The sequence below is a fragment of the Pteropus medius genome, unplaced genomic scaffold, assembly GCF_902729225.1.
Source record: "Pteropus medius unplaced genomic scaffold, Ma_sr-lr_union100, whole genome shotgun sequence".
NCBI lineage: Eukaryota > Metazoa > Chordata > Mammalia > Chiroptera > Pteropodidae > Pteropus > Pteropus medius.
Window position 1 is genome coordinate 46,060 of NW_024349799.1, and position 24,031 is coordinate 70,090.

Genomic DNA, 24,031 nt, shown 5'->3' on the forward strand with positions numbered 1-24,031 from the left:
AAGTGCATGTAGCTGGACATTCCAACTTACACAGTGATCTCCTCTGTGCCTCTCCTCTACTCACTCCCTGACCACCCTTGGAGTACACACACCAGTGGCACAGTCTACCCATTGGAGGATGAACTCAGGGAAAAAGCCCACACAGGACCTGGAAGAAGGCTTGGGGTTTGGCCAAGGAAATACAGATTCTAGATAACTGGTCTGGTTTGGAGGGAAAGGGCTTGGGCTCCAGGTGGGCAAATCCCCTTGGACCTACAGACCTCTCACCCTTTGAAGAAGGGAGTTCTCTAAAGAGTGAACCCAAGGCAAGGGCCCATTTTCTCAGGCTGAAGGATTCTACTGTCTAAACTTCTCTTTTACTCCAATATAATTTTCTGCACATCTGAAATCTCAATCCAACTCCCTCTTAAAAGGAGTAAATTCTCAAACTAATAGTCCTGTTAATCAATAAAATCTTACCTTTACTCCTGAAACAATTACTCCATCTGCTGATTTAACCATGTTTTTAAAGAAATCTTCAAGTTTCTCTTTTTTATTTTTTCCTCGCACACTCAACTGAAAGGTAAATAAAAGTTAGCATTTTTTTAGACTGCAAATAGAATGTAATGTCTCCTTTATTCTGACATCAAAATGACAATCACAAGAGAATCCCAGTTTTTTTTTAAATTTATTATTATTATTTATGCCTACAGCCCCTGGTCTTCCTAGGTGGTCTCCCATCCAAGTAACAACCAGGCCCGACCCTGCTTAGCTTCTGAGATCAGACTTGTTCAGGGAGGCATGGCCGGAGACCATGGACTGTGGCTCCCCTGGGGCGTGAAACCAGGACCTTCTGAGTGTAAAGCAGATGTGCTAACCGCTACACTATGGAACCACATTCACAGTTTTTAAATTTAATAAAGTAGCAATTTCATCATGTATATTAGTGATTTCCAAACTTGACCGCATTAAAGAGAAGTCTGGCCTCACCCCAAAGATTCAGATTCAGTTATCTACAATAAGGCTGAGATGTTATAAGTGTATTTGATACTTCTGTTGCAAGTAGCCCTTTCATCATACTCTGTCAAGCACTACCAAACAATATAAATATAACTAAAAATTTACTTCAGGAGTTCCTTTAAATTTACTGGTATACAATATATAATCATATGATTCTGTAAAAGCTCTGAAAATATATTCTGCAAATTCTTCATTCTGAACTCATCCGAACATCATCTCCTGTCCTATTTTTGGAAGTCAGCAACTTGTAGTGCAAGGGATATAAAAGATGACTTTGAGTGGCATGAACAGTTATCTGAAGACAACACTGTGAAGCAACTAAGTCTGACTTTACCACCGACTGCATTAGGGTATCCTATAGAGGAACATTCCATTTAATTTATCTATGGGTATGGCTTCAATGCTCACTTTTATGTAAATGACTCACAAATCTCTATCATTACCTCTAAGCTCTTTCCTGAATCTTAGATCAATTGCCTGTATCATATCCTTACATAGAGATTCTGCTTACCTTATACTAGGTACTCACTAGATTACAGTATTCACTATAATCTAAACTCTAAAATTTTCCTCTTCCTAGTTCCCTTTAAAAGGTCCCTCCATCTAACCAGTTTCTCACACTCCCATACATTCCCTAAAATCCTATACTTCTCATTAAAAATCTTGAAATAACCTGCAACTTCTTTCTCTCACAGCTCAAATTCTACCAGCAAATGTCTGAAATCTGTCTCCTTACATTCCCACTCTCCGAGTAAAAGTGCTCATTTTCTTTTGCTTAGACTCCACCATTGGACTTTATAGTTAACATCCCTCATCTCGATCTGATCCATTCCGCTGCTTAGGATAACTCTCCAAAATCAAATTTTAAGAATCTCTTCCTTACTCAATAACTTTACAGAGTTTCACAATTCAGGGAATGAAAGCCAATCGCCTTAGTATGGTATTCAAGTATTTAAATAATCTGGTTCAACTTACCTTTCCACCTACCACCCTACCCTTACAGAACCTTATGTTCCAAATAGTTCTCAAGCAGCTTTGAACTTTTGAGTTCCCCTGTATCTGAAATGTTACCTCGTCTCCTACCAGAAATGCTATTCAGTTTTAATTAAACATCCAAATTAAAAGTCATCACTTCACGTAACTCTTCTAAGTTAGGATTCACTGCTACATCTTTAGACCTCCCAACACATACTGTTTTTTTTTTTTTACTGGATTTTATAAAATACTAATTCATTAATTTACTTAACAAACACATACATATTACAGTCATGCACTGTGCTACATGTTAAGAATAAATACAGAGATGACTAAGAGGGGGTTCCTGCTCTTCAAGTAACTTATGGTACAGAGGAGAATACAGAGAAGTATATAATTAGGTACAGTGAGGAGCATAATGTTAGAGGTATCCACAAGTCACTAGGGGAGCACCCAAGGAAATTAACACAGACTTAGGGGATGAGAAAGAGCAGACTGATTAAAGGTTGAATGACCACTTAGGGGCAGATTCGATAACCCAGCCAAAGATGATGAAAGTCAAAACTAATCTTTAGCTCTGGTGGTGGAAGAAAGTAAACATATTCCTAATATCCTAATATAGTAAGAAGGTAAAACAGACAGGATTTGGTGACTCCTAATAGGAACAGGGAGTAGGAAGGGTCATGGGTAATTTTCAGGTTTTAAGGAACTGACAGGTTTTAAGGAAGTGACAGTACCTTCTTTGAAATAGAAAATATAAAAGAGTTCAACTGAGAGTAAAATTCCAATGGGCACATCTAAATAGAGCTTTTAGTAGGCTGTCTACTAAACAGAGCTGGGACTCAGAAATGCTAAGGATTTATACGTTTACAGCACAGGAGTAGATGAGATCACTTAGAGATAATTTATGGAACTGGAAGTCTAGAAGAACTTCTACACTTCTAGAGAACTCTGTGAGGAACCTTGTAAGAATCAGATTCAAATGAATACCTGGAGGAAAATACCATGAAGGATATTGGGAAGTAGCCACAGAGTTAAAGGAAAACTCAGAAGAGACCCCAAAGATCCAGAAGTACATGGGATCCAGCATAGCTGGAAAGGTATCTTAGTCAAAAAGGAAAGGCATAAAGTAATATACCATATCAACAGAGTAAAAGACAAAAACCATATGATCATCTCAACAGATGTATCTTTTTCCATGAAAAAACAAAAACAAAAAACAAAAAAACCACTCAACAAACTAGGAATAGAAGGGATCTTCTTCAATTTACTAAGGGCGTTTATGAAAAACTCGCAGTTTATAGTAAAATAGCAAATGCCTCCCTCCTAAGATCAGGGACAGAACAAGAATATCTATTCTTGTCATTTTTATTTAACAATGTACTAGAAGTTCTAGCCAGTTAGGTAAGCAAAAGAAAAGGTGCCTAGATTATAGAGGAAGAAGAAAAAGAAAAAAGCTTTAAGTGTGGCTGCCAAGGAGGTTGAGGGTTGTGGGAAATATAGGAAGTTCAGGGATTTGATTTCTGATTGGCTCTACTTCCCTGTGAACTAGGTGAGAATGTGATCAAGAGGAACTGCTTCAAGGTGAAAAAAGCTTTCATGGAAAATGGGAGAGAGCTATCTAAAGTCATAACATGTTATAAATAATGGAGCACTGAGAAAAGCAAAGACAAGTCAAAATGCAGGAGAGGTCCAAGAACAACTAAAATGGGAATAGGGAAAAAGAGAGCAGTCAGACAGAAGGCTATGTCTGGAGTCCACAATACTAGAGTTAAAGAACTCAGACGTGAGGCAAGGTCCTGGGTGTGGCCACTGATGCGTTAACAAGAACTGAATGGCAGGTGGGATGTTAAATAGGTTAAATATTTAACCTACTGTTAAGGAGACTCAAACGATATTAGAAACAGAGAAGGTGCACAGCTACATAGGTCAAGCAATACTAAAGGCAATCATTTCTCACAGCAGTGACTATTTCTCATACCATATGCCTTTTTAAACTTCAAGACACCCTAGCACTACCTCAATAACTCATCAGTCCATGACCCTCTGAAACTTAGATAACAAAACATATTAATTTCTTTTCCAGCACCAATGAATTGAATAAAGATCCGAGAAACGGCATTAGAAATAAGATTGAGAAAAATCTTTTATTTCGGGGCCTATAATCTATAACCTATTAATATACTTGCTCTTAGTTATTAAAAAATATTTGTAAAATACTTTCTAGTTCATCTTTTTAGGCTTTCTCCAAAACGCCATTTGCTGATATTAAAAGGATTATTAAAATGCATCATCATCATCATCTTTATTAAGCATATATTAGTTTGTAAGAAAGAAAAATCTACCTTGGTGGGAGAAAATTTATGAAATCCTAAGATTTATGAAAGCTATTTATAAAGCTGACCTAAATATTTAATAATCTTTCACTTATTGTTTTAACGAATATTTATTTTACACCTCAATTGCCAAGTACTATTCTAAAACAGTAAGGATACAGTGGTGAAAAATTAAAGTCTTATTCTCAGAGAGCTTATATTTTAGTAGAGGGAAATAATAAATATATAAACAAATTTTTAAAATACAGATATATAGTTTCAGATAGTTCTAAAGCTGTGGCAATGGGATGGACCACTTGGAATGTAAGGCTACTGCTTCTCTTGCTCCAGTGACCTTGCACTGATACTACCATGTCTCACTTTATGCCTATGCTGCTCTACCAAATTATTACTAAGGTTTTAGCCCATGCCATAAATAAGGTCCAGCAAAAACAAACTCATAAAGGTAAAAAAGTGATGTCGGCATTCTATCATGTGTTCTTTCCACATGTTCTTTAACAACCCTACTCATGAATCATTTTTAGCTTCTTATAATTCATGATACAGCTAGCATTCAATTCCTATTTATAAAAGACCACATGCCAGTATCATATACCACATTCATGCTTGTGAAAGTACCCATGCTTAAACTGGTATACTTTTGTGATCCTAAGTTACTTCATACCTTTTAAAATTTTTTGTTTTCTCCACTGCTAGACTTAAGACATTTTATTGTCACAAGTCAGAAGGGCAAATTTATATATACAAAATTCTTTGATCTTGATGTTGACTTGTAAGCAAATAAGCATTATGCTACATTTGTCTTCTGCTAAAATTATGACCATCTTGTCGTCCAAAGATAAATCCCAAGATCTGTGTCACCCACTCACTAAAAATTTTTTTGCCAGCACTATGAATGAAGAAATCTTTAAAGCCTAACCACTGCAATCTCTCTTTCTGCACTTTAACAGTTTTTAGGCAAAGAGGGAGGGAGGAAAATTAAGAGCATCAGCACTGAAGAAGGTGAGTTAAACAGATCAAAATCCAAAAAGCAATCTGAAATTCTTTAGCTCAAGCACCTCCCTGGAATTCTCTAGAAGTCTTCAGAAGACTGCAAACTCAAATTTAGGACCGTTTTATAACCATTTCTTAAGAAGTTCACAATTCAGGATGAATTTTATAACCGTTTCTTAAGAAGTTCACAATTCAGGATGAATATCAATGTCCCATGTAGTGACATGATTTTCCATCATTTTTTCAATTTGCTCAAGTTCTACTGAAATACTGCATTGCCACTGAAAACTGTCATTTTAAACTGTCTTGAAAAATAAGAATATTATAAAAGATGGCCTTAAGCTTTTTTTAACTACTCTCTACCTTTTTCATGACTTTAAAAATAAGTGTTGGTCGCTATTTTAATCAATTCAATACTCACATCTTGATTATATTCCAAGAAGACATGGAAATTTAAATCTCTCCTCAAAATAGGATGTGCTGCCACACGACACAGGAATACTTCATGCATTGCAACAGTCTTCTTGAATATTGCCAAATATTCACTAGAAACAATGCACAAAATTAAAGGTAAAACACTGCATCAACTAGAAAATCATCTGCAACACTATTTGTAGCAAATACTCTTTGAATTATTATAAATGCAAAATTAGAGATATAAAGATATAATACATGTAAAACAAAGATTTTAGTTGAACTGTTAATATATAAAACCCAGCTCTGAAAAGACTTCATGCTAGTTAATAGCATTTATTCAAGTTAAATGTTAATATTTTAAAGTTTTATGAACCTTTCTTCCTAGGCAAGTTGATGTTAAAGGTAACTACAGGGGTATTTGTTTTCAGTCCTGGAGAAAGCATACTACAAATTATTTGATACAATCTTAATGATTCGATTTCTAGATTTCACTGCTTTTAAACATCTTTGTAGAAAAAAATCTCAAAACCCAAACCTAAATAAGCATATTTTCAACATTAATATTTTCGTCTAATGACCCAGAAACACAAGAGAGAAACACATCATGGAGAGACTAATTTTTGCCATTACATTGAAGAACTGTGTTTAAAATATTTTAGTATCAGTGAATCACAGTGATAATACAGTAATACATGTCAGTTTGGAAAAAAAAAAACCACTCAAGGAAAAGGCCCAATATTCTTGCTTCAACTACGTGCAAGGAGGATAAGTTTTACATACCAGCAAACCAGCAGGACCAATGTTGGGAGAAGTTTGATCTCTGTGAGGGTAGTCATTCAGTGAAGACAAAAAAGAAGGATGCAGAGGATGGAGGTAGCAGTAGAATAAACCCAAGGTTCTCTGTTATCCAACCCCTAACCAGACCACAAAAGAATCATGATCAGGGCCACTGGAAAACCACAGATTCTTCAATATTAATGTGCTCTGCTACTTTCCAGTTTTCAATTTTATAAACTATAAAAGTATATATCTGCTATCAGACTCATTGTTTGCACTCAGCATTGACAGAATTCTTAAAATATCTGTCACCTTACACTCTGACAAAAGACCTGCTTTGCTAATTTATCTTGTTAAGAGAGCTTTGCATTCCGAAGAGGAGTCTAGCAGCACTGTGAATATATGCTTAGAAACTAAAACTAAGTGGAAGAGGAGAAAAGGAAATGTATGAAGGTAAGAAATGACCAGAAAGTGTTATGGAGGTGACAATGCAAAGAAAAGCATTTCCTTGTATAACTCTCAAAATACAGAAAAACAATATATAGCTAATCTAAAATTACTTCAAATGTTTAATAAAAGGTAAAAAGATCCTGTATTTTAAGCAAATATGCTAAATGAAATTGAAATCTCAATTTTTCAAAGATTTAATACTTTTCTAGTATATATAAAACTAATTATATCATGAAAAACATTTTAAAGCTATTCTCTTATTACTTTGCTCCTATTCTTTTCCCTTTGGCCAAAAGCCACAGGCAGAGAAAAGGGGAAAATTACAATAAATTACACACACACACACACACACACACACACACTTACTTTTAAGAAAGAAAACAGAATATATATGCAGAGTTGCTCAGCATTTACTTCTATGAGAAATAGAAGTTTTGGTAGTACGCAAATGTTAAGAAGAGAATTAGGCTGGTAATGACTAAAGCCTTGTATAAAAAAACAAAATAATTTATTCTGCTTTAAAAAGTCATTATTTCCCTTTCTACTACTTTTTATAAAATTTTGGATCCTCCATTACTAATTTTCAGAGTCTATTAAAAACATTAAAGGATTTTACAATGCATACAATTATTCTATAATTTTCCTGTAGGCTCTGATCATGATCATTAACATTGGTTGTGTGACTTAAACTTGCATCTTCCAGAAAGGGTCACTGTGGTGAAATGATTAAAAGGATGGGATAGCAGAGAGCACAAAAAAAAAAAAAAAGGAAAGAAAAAAAGTGTTAAAACAAGCATAATCAACAAAAGCAACAACAAAAATCACATACGCTTCCAGTTCCTGTTTCATCTTTGTGAATTCCTCCTTTGTCATGGACCCTTCTCCTTCTCCAAGCTTCTGTAGTTTTTCTCTCGAAGCATCAAAATCAGGTCTTGGTGGTGCTGGTGGGATCTGTAACAGAACCAAATCACTTATTTTAAAGACTACTTTATTTCCTGCTGTTGTTGTATGACAGCCACCACAAAAGACTTTGTGAATGAGAACTGGGTACCAGGAATATACCAAGTCAGGTTAGAGACTGATTAGGTCTAGAAGTTAAAATCCTTGATTTCCTTTACGAGGAAAATATAGCACAACACTATTTTCTAGTATTAGAACAGTAGTACACTATTTTCTAGTATTAGAACAGTAGTTCTCAAACTTTAATCTGCAGATTCCTATGTGGCAACCTAGAGTCCTCTAATATATATGTACATTAAGCTCCGACTATACACTAAATAAATATGTAAGCAAATATGCATACCATTTGCAAATATAAATGGTATAAATTAAATACAAATGTATTGTTTAAATTAATGAATTCATAATACCTCTCTGCTGTTCTATGCTTTTTAAAGTTAATAAATACTAACAATATGATTGACCGAGGGATGTTAAAAAGAGTTCCTGGATTGGAGGAGTATACCAGAGTAGAAAGTACTGATTTAAGAACAAGAGAACAAGACACAGATTAATGATTAATCTCATTCTATTCACCTACAATAAGAGGGTAATTAAACACTTACCTTAAAAAAAAAAGATCTAAAAGAGAAATATCATTCGAAGGAAAAATAATAAAAAAATTATTTTAGGAGGAAGGGCCTATAAATAAGAACTGTCAAGGGGAAATGATAGAAATTAAGGAGAGCAGGTAAGATAAGGGAAGTAGGTTAAGTAAAAATGACTACAAGAAAATGGTTACTCCAAGGAAAACAATAGGGAAGGAAGCATCAAGCATAGTCTGGCAACATTTGCTGATGCTCACACACAGTGTCTACGATGTGCCAGGCATGATGCTGGGCAATGGGCATATAAAGATGAATAAGACATGGTCTTGATCTTTAAGGAGTGTTTAATCTATGGAAGGAGAAAGTAAAGAAAGAAAATGCCACTGGACAAGAAGACGAGGGAAAGAAAAGGTGGAGATAGGATAGGAAGAGAAAAAAGAGCATCCAGGTTAGTGAACACATTGATGTGCTGGGAGGGGGTCCAGGCATGAAAGCTCTGTACCAATCCCCCTCCCCATATCTTGTCCTATGTATCTCTTCCATTTGGCTGTTCCTGAGTTGTATCCTTTATATAAACTGGTATTTGTTTAAAAAAAAACAACACAGCAACACATTGCCAGTTGTCCACTAGACTTTAAATTACAGAAAGAAAAAGAAGCAAATGACTGAGGATAGCCACAAGGATGGAGATGGAATCAGGTGAGGATGATTTCAAGGACATCATATGAAACTAAAGTATAGAAATCTGAGTGTGGTCAATAGCTGAGGCACAACATCTGGTGCATATTTAAATTAGATAACCTCTTAAGCAGCTGTCTAAGTATCTGTCTACCTAAGCGTTCAAAACCAGTATGGTTTGTAACATTCCGTTAATTAATCTCTAGGACAAGCCTTTTACAATTCTATTACACAGTAAGGATTTAAGTTTAAATGAGAAAGCATAACATAACCATACCCCTACACACCCAAACAAGACAATTCACGATAAAAGGTGGTAGCCAATTACATTTGTTAACTGGCAATTTTTGAAAATTACATCAGTTCACTGAAAATGCTCGACGAGGTTACGAGGTTTCAACACATAATAAAGTATCTGAAAAGCTCCTAAAAATGGGATTAAAATGGAACCTCCGCACTTACAATGTAACCCGCATAGTCTTCATTTTCAACGAAGGAATCATGAAGCCAAATAAATTCCTCATGTTGTCGAACAACAGAAAATTCGTTTTGTTTAAAATTTGGCAATGAACTCTGCAAAGATAGAGATGCTCTTGAATAAAAATTAAACTTACACAAAAAAGCTTTTAATAAACATATTTTATTTTTTTAAGTTAGTCTTATATGAAAGATTAGCAGTGCTTTTAAACTCTATTAAGAAAACTCTAAGACAGCCAGACAAAATTATCCTGGGACTTTTGAGAAAATAAGTTGATAGCCTCTTATTATACTGTACTGCTACCATTACTTGTAAGTTATCCTATTAACATATATCAAACTCAACTATTCGAAGGAAAATAGGTCTACAGTCTGGAAATGTGCCTGAGAGCCGAAATCTAAAAAGAAAATAATTTGTAAGACAGCAATTTGATTAACTAAAGGAACACAATAAAATTAAAAACAATAAAAAATATTAATACAGGTCTAGAGAAAATCCGCATTATGTCTAAGTTCTATAATTAATTCTTAAATGCTAACCTTTAAAAAGTACATTTTCCTGAAACTTTTAAAAAATAGCCGCAGTGAATTATAAGCTAAAAAAACAATTTCTAATTATGTTCAAAACCGAAGTTCCAGTCAATATATTACATATGTAACATCAATTAGCACAATAAATAGCTAAAATAATATGAGTATAAAATCATATTTACCTTTGTGTGAACAGTGAATTTTACTTTATCCCTCTCACTAAGAGCATCAGAAATGTCCACCTGCAGGGCAGCATCACTTTGAAGATCAACATTTATTGCTTTAAGCTAAAAAAAGAAAACAATAATGAAAATTCTATGGACTATTTAAACTATCTTCTCCTAGATAATGAGAAAACAAAACTAAAATAATAAAAAAAATTGTAAATCTAAAAAAGTACTAAAGTTCATTTAATCTACATATATATTTTGGGTCAGGTGCTTTGAGTATATCATTATCTTAACCAATTTTCATTCTACACCATCCGACTATACTTTGGTTTGTATGAGTCACTATATTAACCATAATTCATTAATTTCACCCCAAAATTAAACTATTTTCCAAGAAAATGGTCCATTAAAGTTCAAGTATTCTAAAATTAAGGAATGTATCTACCTTTAAGAATAAGAAAAATAAAAAGCATTGGCCAATAATTTTAACTCTATTACTTAATTCTGGAACATACAATGAAACTATTAAATATAGCTAAATATAGCACATATATGTGAAGTGCTAAGAAAAATGCTAACATGTACTCAATAACTCCTGTGATATAAATTAAATTTCACACTTTATAAGCTTTAATACAGTAGAAATGGTATGTTCTCTATTTAGTGCTTCCATTTATTTGTCTATTAGGAGACTTTTCCACTTATAATTCTTATCATAATTCTACTTATAATTCTTTAATTTCATTCATTTTTTCTTCCCCTTTAAACAAATAAGCATTCTAACATGTTTGGGTAATTTGGAGACTTACAGAAGAATCAAATACACTAAAAGATAAAGTCTTATCCAGCTGCAAAGATATGAAATACTTAAAGTCTAACCGGCCTGCTTCAAATACTCTAGTTGTAAAATCCAGAACTTACTTTGCCAATATCGCCTAGTCCTTAGCATTTCAAATTTCATTTCCAATGTGAAAATTGTTTATACTCTATGATCTCAACTGTATTTTTAAAAATGCATACATAAAAGGCTTATAGAAAATGCAATGTGAATAGCAATGGATTTTCTTCTTCATATATTCCTTTATTCTCCCAATTTTCCAAAATATACATGTATTACTTTTATAAATAGGAAAAAATTCATCTTCAAGCAGAAATCTTGTGATTGAACGATGAATTTTTGAAGTTTTTCATTAAATAGGGTTGTTTAACTTTATTAGTAATGAAAAAAATAACATTACTTCATTTTTGCACTACTGGTTCTAGACTAAGTAGACATGCTTTTAAAAAATAAGTGCTATTACATAAAATCTAACTCAAGATTCACAGAAGAAATTAATCACTGTTTAAATTGCACAATTGCATTTAATAAAAATTCCATTGATAACTTTAATAAGTTTATATTAAGTTAAATTTCAATCAGTAATCATATTTTTTAAAGTTTATAATATAAACTTACAAAAAAATTTTTTAAATGTTTAAAAATTGTTATTGTACTCAATGCTACAATTAGCCCATTGTCTGATAAAAGAAATAAAATGAAAAGTTGCCTTGAATTACAAATAACTTTTCTTTTTCATTTTCCAAGTATCTCATTGCCTCTACAATATTGGAAACATCAACGAATACTTTGTTCTTTGGTTTTCTTGCTTCTATTTGGTCTTACGAGGTCTTTATACTGTCCTTCCTACCTCTTCTCCAAACCCTTACTGTAATTCTACTTTAAGAAATGCTTCCTTTTTTATCTTTACTCACATTCAGGCCACTTTTAAGATGTTTATTGTGATAGGCTGAATAATGGCTCCCCAAAAGATATTCACATCCAAATCCCTGGAAACTGTGCATGTCACTTTATATGGTAAAAAAGGACTTTTGCAGGTGAGATTAAGAATTTGGGGGTAGGGAGATTATCCTGGATTATTATTAAAGCTAGTCAATAAAATGAAACCACCCCCATGTCAATACAAATATTTCACTGAAAGCTATCATATTTCAAGCTAAATGCATATTTTCACATTTTAACATCTGAAATAGGGATGCCTGGCAATTGATGACAAATTACAGCTTTACTGGCAATATTTTTTTTCTTAGTGGTTTATGAAAGAAAATATATTTTCTAATCCATTGCACCTTATATCTGATAACATATTATAAAATTAGTGTTAATTACATAAAATGTGCAGCAGATTTTCTTATTTAGCAAAAAGTCAATAATTTTAGAGAGTTTTATTAAGAGAAAGAGTCAAAGCCAGTAACTTGTAATTCGTCAACGTTTAACTAACTTTCTGCAACTTGTGAGGTCAGTTTGTCTAAGGAAATTCTAATTAGACTTCATTCACTGGTTTAATCCTTACCCGGGCCAATAAACATTGTACTTTTTTTTTTTTCTTGGATACTGACTAGGGGTAAACATGTTTCATGGTCAAGAGAAAGACCAGACATAGAAATGGATTAAGCAACACAAATGCAATATCATTAGAAAAATAACTTACAGACACTGCCTTTTTCTTGGTAGATTAATTCTCCACATTTAATTACTTAGTAAAGAAATTCACTACTAGTTTACTACATTGAATAGTTTACTATAAAGTATCTTTCTTGGAACATTCCTAAAATGTTAGTTGTCTTTTGCCAGAAAAGCAAATGTATAGAGATGGATGGTTGAAAAAGGAAAAAAAAGAAGGAAAATAACTTTGTTTTAGCAACAGCTTCCTGACTGGTCTCTTGCTTCTGCCCTTTTCCCTCTTCAATCTGTTCCTTATAAACCCACCAGAATGATCCCATTAAACTAGAAATCGTTCTTTTGCTTAAAACTAAGGGGTTTCCACTTGGAGAAAAGCCTAAGTCTTTACAGTGGCTCACAAGGCCCTATCTAATCTGCATCTGACATCATCTCTGACTAACCTACTATTCCTCTGGCTCACTGCAGCCCTGCCACATGGCTTCCTTGTTGTTCCTTGAACACACGGCCATGCTGCCCCCATTCAGGAGTCTTTGCACTTACTATTTCCTCTACCTGTAACATTTTGCCCCTCGGGTACCTATTTGCATGGCTCACTCCTTCATTTCCTTCAACTCTTTACTGAAATGTCACCTTCTCATTAAGGCCTTGCCTAGGCACCCTATCTAAAACTGCAGCCCCCTCCACCTTATTTTTTTATAGCACTTATTCACTATCTACAATATTTTACTTATTTTTTTAATGGTCTTTCCCACACTAGAATATTAAGACATAGATTTTTGTTTGTTCTGTTCATTGCTATATTCTCCGGGGTAGCCTTCAATAATATTTATTGAATGGAAAAGAATAAGGAGTAGAAAGAAACCTTAACTGGGCTAAGAAATTGTTTTCAGGTAATTACAGTACAATCTAAAAAACCCCACGACACAGACAGAAGTAAATTCTGTTAAGCTCACTAATTCAAGTCAAATTTTAACTCTATTTAACTCCTAGCCTAATTATGATTTTAGAAGTCTTGTATACATCATTTCCATTATTACTCTATGAGTTGTATACCCAGCAGTCAAATCAATGGTTGATTATACATACATTTTCTGGAAACTAGCATTTGCAACCAGATTTTCTCTCATTTATCATACCAGAAACAACAAAACATTACTAGGGTAACATGTCACTCCAATGTCTTCCTTGCTGGTTTCGTCAACTCCCATTGCTCTTCTGCCATAACTGACTTGCAAATTCCCACATTTAGGATCAATTCAAACATCAACTTTTTTGCTTTTAGATTTTGAGCTGCTGAAGGTGATTAGAGGAAAGTTAAAACTGGCATTTGCAACCAGATTTCCTCTCACAAACCACACTGGAAATAATAAAATATTACCAGGTTAGTACTAACGGTGTCTACCTATGCATTCCTTCTAAGTTTTATTACTGGTAATACAAATATAACACTTTACTCCTTAGACAATACACTAATATGCATTTAATAAACTTTTTTTTTTAGCATTTATATGCAAACGACTGTCCTAGGCATTGTGGAAAATATAAGTGAACCAAAATCCTTGCCTTCAAGAAATCTATATGTAGTGAAGAAGCCAATCAATTTTATGTAATAAAACATTCCCCCACCACTTTTACTATGTGTACAATTTGACCTTATCAATTCGTCTTGTGACCTTTCCATATATCTCCAGTCTGTTAGCCCCCTTTCTGCTTCTCTCCTTTTCCAGTCCATTCCATGATATGTCACTCCAATATCTTTCTTGCTGGTCCCATCAAATCCCATTGTTCGTTTACTGAAACTGGCTTGCAAATTCCTACACTCAGGAATCTGCACTCTCAACAAGGGTCTTGCTTCATATATCCCAAAGAAAGAAACACTAGCATCTGTTTTTTTCTCAGACCCATCAATAAACCTTTGTACAAATAAATCTAGCCTCATCATCTTCTCCACATTCTCAGAAGTGGTATCCTGTGGAGGGCTGAGCTGTCTGTTCACCTGAGTATTTAATCTTCCTGTCTCCTCCAAGACTTGCTCATACACAGCTCTTCTGACTAGCCTTGGTTTCACAAAACCTTCACATAGTGGGCACGTAATTTGCAAATCCAATACTTTTCAGTCTTGACCTCTCTGCAGTATTTTGCCTTGGTGATCATTCTGGCCACTTGCTTAAAACTCTCATAACTTCCGGGGACTTCTTTCATTTTCCTACTATCCCCCTCAGCCCAGTCAATTAGTCCATTTTTCCTCCTTGGGCTTTAAATGCTGGTTTACCCTTGGTGCTATCTAGCCTTGGCAATTTCAGCCATTCTTGACTAATAACTCCTAAATTTATATCTTCAATTCAGACCTCTTATTCTAAGTTCCCAATCATAACTTCAAGTTACCAACTAGACATCTACCTGGATATATTCACTTATTAAACAGCATGCCTTCAATATGCCAGCCACTGACTAGGTGCTAGAGATTGAATAAAGACACAATCCTCACCCTACAGATCTGACATTCTAGTTAGGCAGGGAAGGGATTAAAAATTAAAAATTAAAAATCCAACATATCTGAAACCAAACTTATTATCTTCTAACTCTGCTCTTCTATATTCCTTTTCTCCTTCTCTGCCCAGCTCATGTATTTATTCACTATGCCCTGTCAATTTTACCTCCTAAATTTCTCTTTGCTATATCCCTCCATCCCCCCCTCTTCCACTACCTTAGTTCTGGACTGTTACAATAGCCTGTTAACTGGTTTCTCTGTTCTCTGAAAGGAAGAATCAGTTCATTCTCCACATCAAAGTAATCTACAATGCTAATTTCACCTGAGCATAAACCTTTCCTAGGTTAAAATCCTTCAGGACTTGCCACTGCCTGAAGTCTTTATCATTATGTACTTTACACTCTATCTGTAGTATCCATGTCTATCCCTTCTTCCGGTAAAAACAAGTGCTCTAGGTAGGACCAAATGACCTATACATTATCCTTTCTTCGGGCAAGCATTCTCCTTACCTGAGAACCTACAAAATTCCTGATCAACAGTTAAGGCTTAACTCCTTTAGGTGACAGCATAGTGGTGAAGAGCCCAGAACCTAGATAGAGTTACACTGCCTGAGTTTGAATCCAGCTCATACTGGCTATATAACCTTGGGCAAATTAATCTCTCTGAACCCGTTTTCCTTTCTGAAGTAGGGAGTAATAGTAGCAGCTACTTCACAGGGATTTGAGAATTGAGTCAATATATGGAAAGTCCCTGGCATGCAATAAATGCTATATCATTGTGTAGTTATCAGGGTGTAGTTATGTCATCACTACTGCCCCTCCCCCAAAGTTAAACATTCTCCCTTGTACTCCTATGGCACTTTACCACGGAGATGGTCTCAGGGCAGAACTTTCTCTTTTTCCTCTGCTAACATTCATCTTATCCCTTGCCAATACAATCTATGCCACCTTTTTATCTCTAATAACTATCAATAAATGTGGACTGTGTTCAAGCTAAATGCTGTATAGGTAAAAAAGAATATGCAAACATCTGGGCCAAGTCTTGAAAGATAAGTCAAATTTCAAGTGGAAAAAAAAGAGGGTGAGAGAAAAAAAAAGCACGCCATAACACTGAAAAGCATACATAAAGTAGATATTAAAGTGCAGTTAGAGATGCCCTAATACGCAAGTGCTAGAATCTTTCCACAGCAAGGTGAAGAGGAGAGAGGAGGAGGAGGAGGGAGAGAGGGGAGGAGGATAGTGGGGAGGAGGAAGAGGAGAGGAGAGCAGGAGGGGAAGGTGAGGGAATGAGGCAAAGGAGGATAGGAGGGAGAGAGAGGGGGGGGAGAGAGGAGAGCATATGAGTATATATATATAGTGTGTGTGTGTGTGTGTGTGTACACGGAAGCACATACTGAGAAATGAAGCTAGCCTGAAAGGGTTATGAATGGTGTTTAATGCTAGCCTAAGGAGTTTGGACTTTGCTGCAAAAAGAATTGGGTCCAAGTAAGTCCTTCTGACTAGCGGTGCTACATGGTTTAATCATTTTAGTTAGATAACTAGAAATAACGTGAAGGCTGGAATGAAACGTAGTAAGACTGGAGACAGGAATTGTAACAGTAAGACCAATGACAGGTACTGCCACAATCCAGGCAAGAAATAGCAAGGACCTTAACGGGGGCCATGCAAATGAAAGATGGGATAAACATTTCCAAGGTGCCATTAACTCGCCTCAATGACTGCACTGATACGGGGATGAAAGATATGATTCAGAGGTTTCTTGCCTGCACTACTGGAAAATGATGACATTATGCAAATAAGGAATACAGAGGGAGAAACAAGGCTAGGAGTCCAGGAGAGGTGTAATTACTCCACCTGAAGTAATTTTTAAACAATAAACATATTATTTAAATTCAAATCAAATGCTAAGAGTTATATCATTATAGGGACACCCACTGCTCTTATTTAAGGAACGCATCAAAGCAAAATGTGTCCAGTTCAAGAAGGCTCATTTGTTTACAAAATGTTACTGTCCTTCATTTGTGGGGGGGAACCCTATTGTGTAGAGGTGTGAATATAGAGATCAAAAAGTGGCCAATAATTTCCAATATTGTATATTAAAAGTCTGCTTTTTAAGTTTCTCACAAAACAATATTCCATAAGGCTGTAGATTCTATGTCAAATATCATGATGAAAATTTAAGGCTACTTAAAAATGAATTTAAAAATATTGACTTTAATTTTGCTTACTTGCTGCTTTGTATGAAATGCTTACATTAGTTCTGAATCTGTGATGTCCCCTCCATAATTCATAACAAATATGCACTTCATGCTTTTCCTCTATCAAGACTCTCTTTATTAAAAGGCTGAATGAAGTAATCTAAACTATAAGTACAATGCCCAAAAGTTCTGATTATGGAAATCTATTTCTATCAGGCCAAGCACAATATAAATGTAATACACAAAATTTAAAAGGGCAGATATTTCTGTTTCTGAGAAGAGGAAACAGCAGGATAACTTTGTGCAGCTGTAATCAAGCTTCAGTGCACAAAAGAACCTTCTTGGGTGCTTGTTTAAAAAGTAGTTATCTATCCTTCTGACCCCTCAAGAAGTTGACTTACTAAGACACAGACCCAGAAACTTTTGGTTTTCAAACACCCCAGGTGATTCTGATGTAAGTGTTTCAAGGCCACTTGGAGAAGTGCTCTGACGTCAGAAACATGATTCGAAGTCCAGCTCTCCCACTCCTACACTTGCTGTGTGACCTCAGATTACTTTCTCTGAGGTTAAGATTTCTTGTCTGTAAAAGGGGAATACTAAAAGCTTCACAAAGATGATGAGACGATATAATGAAACAATGCTTAGTGGTACTCAGCTATAATTATTATGATTCACTCAGTTCCACAGGACAAAAATAGGAAGAACTGGACATGTATACATATTCCATCACGGCTTTCTAAATGTTTTCTAATTCATGGTAATGTTTTTCCATTTTCATAATAAAATTTTCATCTACAAGATTATACAAGAACCTCCTGGTCAGGCATGCTCTCTGTGTTCCTTTCCCTTTAATTTCGTAATACACGAAAAAGTTTTTGGACACATTACTTAAGTGGTTCCAAATCCATAAGCAAATCTTACCAAACATATAAGGCCAGCAACACAAATATTCACAGGAAATACTCTACTTTTCACATCAACATAAATACTAAAAAAATTAATACTTTTACTGAACATGAGTCAGATTTTACAAAAGAGCAGATCGTTTGCTTTTCCATAAAAAGACACAAGTTATCTAAATAAAGGCCATATACTTTATATTCAGAAAATTCAGTATGCTATAATCAATTCGTCTCATTTCACTATAAAACTCTGGTTTCCCCTACTTTAAAATTCAAAATATAATTTATATATGGTCATATAACTCCAGTCTTCTCCCAGAAGATATACACATTTATACGTGCACATTTTAAAATTAATCAGAAAATACAATTTTTAGATAACCAGAAATCTGATATGATGCCTTTGCACCAACTAAAAATTTTAAATCATGCTTTTGTGGAAACTGAGAAATTTATTAATTCATCATTTATACAAGTATGCAGCACTCTCTACATCTTTACAAAAGTTTTATAAAGGTCATCAGCTAATATCATATCTCTTATTTAAAAAACGATAATAGCCTACAAGAATGTTTTATCACTTGCCAAAAATCGACTAATAGATGTCTTTCTCACGTTACCTAAGGTGAGTAAGTAAAAGCAAAATGGAAAATTAAAGTGCAGGCTGTTAGATGGGCGGGCACCATGGAAACTTGCTGAGCTGCAATCATCATGTATCAATATTTTTCAAGCGCTCACTGTACAAGACACTATAAAGATTACCACCCTTAAGGCAAGGCAAATAGGGGGAGAGAGTAGGAGGGAGAAATCAGAGCCCTGAAGGTCCTTTCTGAAGGGAAATACAATTCACCTCAAAACACTCCCAAGGGAACTCTCTGAAAAAGACGTATTTTTGGGGACATGAAGAAAAGTAAAGGTTATGTAAATGCCTAATCACTATGTTATACACCTGAAACGAATACAATATTGTATGTTAACTGTAATTGAACAATTTTTAAAAAGTAACGGTATCGTGGACTGGCAGCACTTTGCAAAATCTAGCAGGATACTGGAGAAGAGTTAAGACTCGGTGGCTGTAAAACCCTTTGCAAAGGATAACTTAGAACGCCCTGTACTACTGATGTTTTAAAGAGAAGGGTGGGCGGAGAGCGGGTTCGAGAGGTCCATAAGGGGAAATTGAAGGTGCTGTCAGAAAGATCTGAGGATGGGTTTTCATAGACCCCAAAGGGAGTCCAGCTTCGGCCTCCACTTCACCTGCACCCCGACTCGGCGCGGGAGGAGGTCCACGGCAGGGTCTGGGGCGGGGTACAAGAAAGCGGCTGCGGATCCCGGGGAAATTAGAACCGAACGGCCCGGAGGGAGGACGAGCTGAAGGGCGGGGCGCGGCGAGGAAACCGAAAGGAGGCCGGAGGGGAGGGGTGCCGCGCGGCCGGGGACCCTTCCGTGGACCCCACCCCAGGGCCAAAGCTGGGGAGGGAGGGTGCCGCGAGCAAGAAGGAGGTAGAACTTACTCCGCGGTCCTCCTCGGAGAGGAAGTCGGGGCCGTCGTCCAGGCCTTCCTGCGGGGTTGGCGGCGCCCGGCGCGCCGGGGGAGAGGACGGAGTCGGGGAGACACAAAGCGAGACATTAGTGCCAGGCCGCCGCGGCCCCCACGCCCGCCCCCAGCCCGCCGTGCCCACCGCGCGCCCGGGGATCGGCGCCGCTGAAGAACACCCACCATCATGGCTGCTCCGAGGTGAGGATCAGCGCACGCGCGCACCGCACCACAGGCCGGAGGGGCTGGCGGCAGTGGAGGCGGGGCCTCGGAGCAGCCCCGCCCCTCCCCGGCGCGGGGGCTGGGGTCCGCGAGCCAGGAAGCAGAAGGCCGGCCCCTCGGCTCAAGGTCGAAGCAGACAAGTCTGAGGGCCCAAAGGGCAGACCCACTTGGCTGGCTTCGACCCCGGCAGGGCTTAAGGCCGCTCGGGAGCTGTCCAGTTCCCTTTCCTCGAGGGCTGCAGAGAAAAACCAAGCAAGCGCGCTCCGGGATCCACAATAAATCATCTAATCTTTGTATTGTGCCCGACGATAATTAATCGCAATTAATATTTTGCTCGTAGAAGTTGTGGGAATCAAGGGCCTTCACACAGTCAGCAGTCAGGGGCTGTAATCAAGTTTTTACTGCCGGGAAGATAATAACTACCTCAGGGTTTGGGGGCACTAAAGTTGAGCACTATAAAAATGAACTGTTAACATTACAAGAGTATTCTTTTCTTTTATACCAAGGTATGTCCCCAGACCTACTCTAACTGTCCAGCTGTATGGCACCACACGGGTGTCCACGGGCACTTCAAACAAGACAAAACCATTCTTTCACACCTGCCCCATTTCACCTATTACACACACACACACACACACACACACACATTATCAAGACATGCACACAAGCAATCCTTGTGCCTCCATTCAATTAATGGCATCTTCAGATGTTCAGGTCAGGCCATAAACCTCAAAGTTCTATTCAAATCCTTCCTTCCTCTCCCTCATTCATCACACCACCTACTAACCAAATCTTATTGCTTCTATGATTGATTATCTGCTGTCATATCTAAATTGGTCCCATCCCCCCTTGCCCTTCCACAGCAATTATCCTCAGCATCTCTCCTCTGGATCTTTGCAATATTCTCTGAACTTTCCTTATTTCCATATTTCTCTCCATTATACACACTGCTGCCACTTTTCCCCTTAAGACACAGATACTATTGATGATTATGCTACTACCCTGTTCAATAATCTTTACAAGTGTCCATACATAAAGACTCCTCAGCCAACGATTCCAGGTCCTCCACATTTGATTCCCTACCTATTTTGCCAGGCCCATTGTCTTATTGAATGGAATCTCTCAAAACAATAACATTAAACTTACTAATATTTTCATGAGAGCTTGTAGCTTTCATTTTTTATATAAGAACAGAGGCATAGAAAGGTTGAGTTATTCTGTCCCAACAAGGGTTATTCTCCAATATGAGGGGGATGACTTTGTTTTTTGTCTTTTGTATCTTGTTTCCCAGTGTACTATAATAAGTACTAGAGTAGTGTTTTTCACTGGAAGTCATAAGGCATCATGCGGTGTCAGTGTAGTGGGATGAAGTGTCAGGAGAAATGTTCTAGTAATTTGTTGTTGATAAGAAGTGCCAGTATTTCATAGTGATTTGTTTGTGGATTGAAAATAATGCCTATAAAGCTCACTTCTTAGATGGAGAAGAGTGGAGCTACAATTAATGAGTGTACAATTGATAGGAGGATCAGGTATGTACTTGTGGACAAAAGTCAAGAAGTGCCACACAAGACTACCTCAAATGCCTCCGATCATTAACCAAGGGTATTAAATTTCAATATTTAAGCCAAGTCCAGAAACATTGAATTTCTCAAGTCGAATTTTAAAATCACTATGGAAAAAAAAAAACCAACAGGATTTAAAATAGGAGCAGCCAACTAACATGATCAAAAAAGAGATATAATAATTACTGTAGTTAAAATCAATAGTTGAAAACTCACATGAGTAGAGAACCCAACCTTGAAATAATCAAGTTGTTTATTAATAACCAAGCCTTCCTTTTTGAGCAAAGGTCTCAAGCTATATTTTGTGAATGATGAAAAGGAATTAGCAGTAACTGGTACTATCAAAAAAAACAAACAAACAAACAAACAATTATAGAAGTTAAAGAATATCAAAAAAAAGAAATTAAGGTAAACTAACATAACAGATTTTTCTACTACTTATAAAGTAAATCAAGAAGATATTAAAGTTGAACCACTAATACTTTTAACCAAATAATCAAATTTTTATCTTGCTTTGATAGATTTTTATGAAATTATCTACTTCTGTATAAATTTCATGAGCAAAATATGTTGAATCACAATCTGATTTGGCTACATGAAAGTAAAATGTTATAATTGTGAATAGTTTCCAAGTAGTATGCTTCAAAAGCAAATGTATTGGAAGATTTTAGAGAAGAGTAAAATTTTAGAGAATAATTAGTGAGTTATTTTTAAATTTTGGAAATCAAAAATTGTATCTTCTTTGAACATTTTTTCAAACAAAAAATCAAGTTATTTTTTTCTAAAAGAAAAATTTTAAAAATATGAAATAGTAGTTATTTAATTAGAAGAAGAATAATGTTTAATTCCTTTCATCATGTTCTGATCAAAGCAGGTTTCACCAAAACATATTTTTATCAGTTCCTCACTTCCTCAAATTCTGGGAGATCCTGCTTTGTTTTGGACAACCTTCGGGTCCTAATTTTTCCCTCCTTCTCCCTGGGAGTTATGCTATAACAAAATTCTCTACAGGAAGATTGACAAACACCATTTTCTCCAGGGAATACTTTATCATTAGGATGTCTTTAGCTGCACGTAACAGAAGATATCAGTTCAAATAAATGAGCAGTAAGGAAATTTATTATCTTACAATAAAAAATTAAGAAATAAGGAGTCTCCATGAACAGTACAATCAGTAGCTTAACAGTTTCATCAAAGACCTAGTTGTTGTCCAACTCTCCACTCTGCCATCTTCAGTGACAATCTCATTCTAAGGCTGGTTCTCCTCATGACCCAAGAAGACTTTGGCAATTTTAGATTTCACATCCTAACATAATGACATCAACAGAAAAAATTTGTTTAGATGTTTCCCCTCTCTTCGTAGACCTCTCATATCTCAGATTAGAACTGGGTCACATGCCTACCTTTAAAAGGTACAACTATGATTAGCTTAGAATCTAAGCCTTAGACCAAGGAGGAATTACTGCTGGGAATGAGGCTGGGGCTAGCCTTCCCAAATCACAAGGCTTTTTAGAAGAATGTGGACACCTGAATAAAATTGGAGTTTCCAGGATGGAGAGGAAGAGAAATGGATGTGGGGTAGAAAGCCATCAGCATCTCCTATAATAGCAATCAACAAAGACATGTTTGTTCTCTGACACTGCCCAAATCTGTTAGGTGCAAGGCTAGCTCTGACAAAGTGAATCACTTATAGTCCACTACTTAGAAATAATCACTGTTTGTATTTTGGCAGCTATCCCTTTAAATATTTTCCCATGCATATGCTTCATGTGCTATTTTTATTGACATAATCAAGATAATATTTTATAATATTATGTCATACTATTAAGTATATTTTTGTAGGGAGCTAAAGCTCCCAAAATTCAAAAGAGTGCATGGATTATCTCGGGAGGCCTGCTTGCATAAAAAAAAAGAAAAGGCTGGTTCTGTGGAATTCCAGGAAGAAGATTAAGTATAGACAAAGGGAGTGTCAAAGGGAGTGTCGATTGTACCTCGATCTTCAGGATGTTACTGTTATTATGTTATCTTGGGATACACAAAGGAACAGATTATGTATAAAAAGGAGCATAAGAAATAAACTCGGAGAGACAGTTGTGAGATCTGTTCTCCCTCCTGCACCCTGTCTGTCTTCTCTTTTTTCTCAGTCCCCGCTCCCCCATTCAGGTACCCGGTTTGACTTGGTCGGCTGGTTTCTGACAATTTTTGTTCTTCATCATGAATTTTAATAACTATATGTTTGCTCAGTGATATGTATTGATGTATTTAATCAATGCTCATTGTCTGAAATTGACATTGTTTATTTTTTGGTTTAC

The 24,031-nt window shown here is 36.2% G+C and overlaps 1 protein-coding gene across 1 annotated transcript in view; it reads right to left on the reverse strand.

The window, feature by feature from the left end:
* The window catches only part of SNX6 (sorting nexin 6), a 45,851-nt gene extending 25,622 nt beyond the window's left edge, over positions 1–20,229 (reverse strand). The window contains exons 1-7 of the mRNA XM_039885642.1: positions 20,119–20,229; positions 19,913–19,960; positions 10,363–10,467; positions 9,635–9,745; positions 7,777–7,898; positions 5,725–5,848; positions 460–555 (exon numbers count right to left, since the gene is read on the reverse strand). Of these exons, the coding sequence (XP_039741576.1) occupies positions 460–555; positions 5,725–5,848; positions 7,777–7,898; positions 9,635–9,745; positions 10,363–10,467; positions 19,913–19,960; positions 20,119–20,124 (612 nt within the window). The 5' untranslated portion in view covers positions 20,125–20,229. The remainder of the gene's footprint in view (positions 1–459; positions 556–5,724; positions 5,849–7,776; positions 7,899–9,634; positions 9,746–10,362; positions 10,468–19,912; positions 19,961–20,118) is intronic.
* Positions 20,230–24,031: the final 3,802 nt, after the last annotated feature.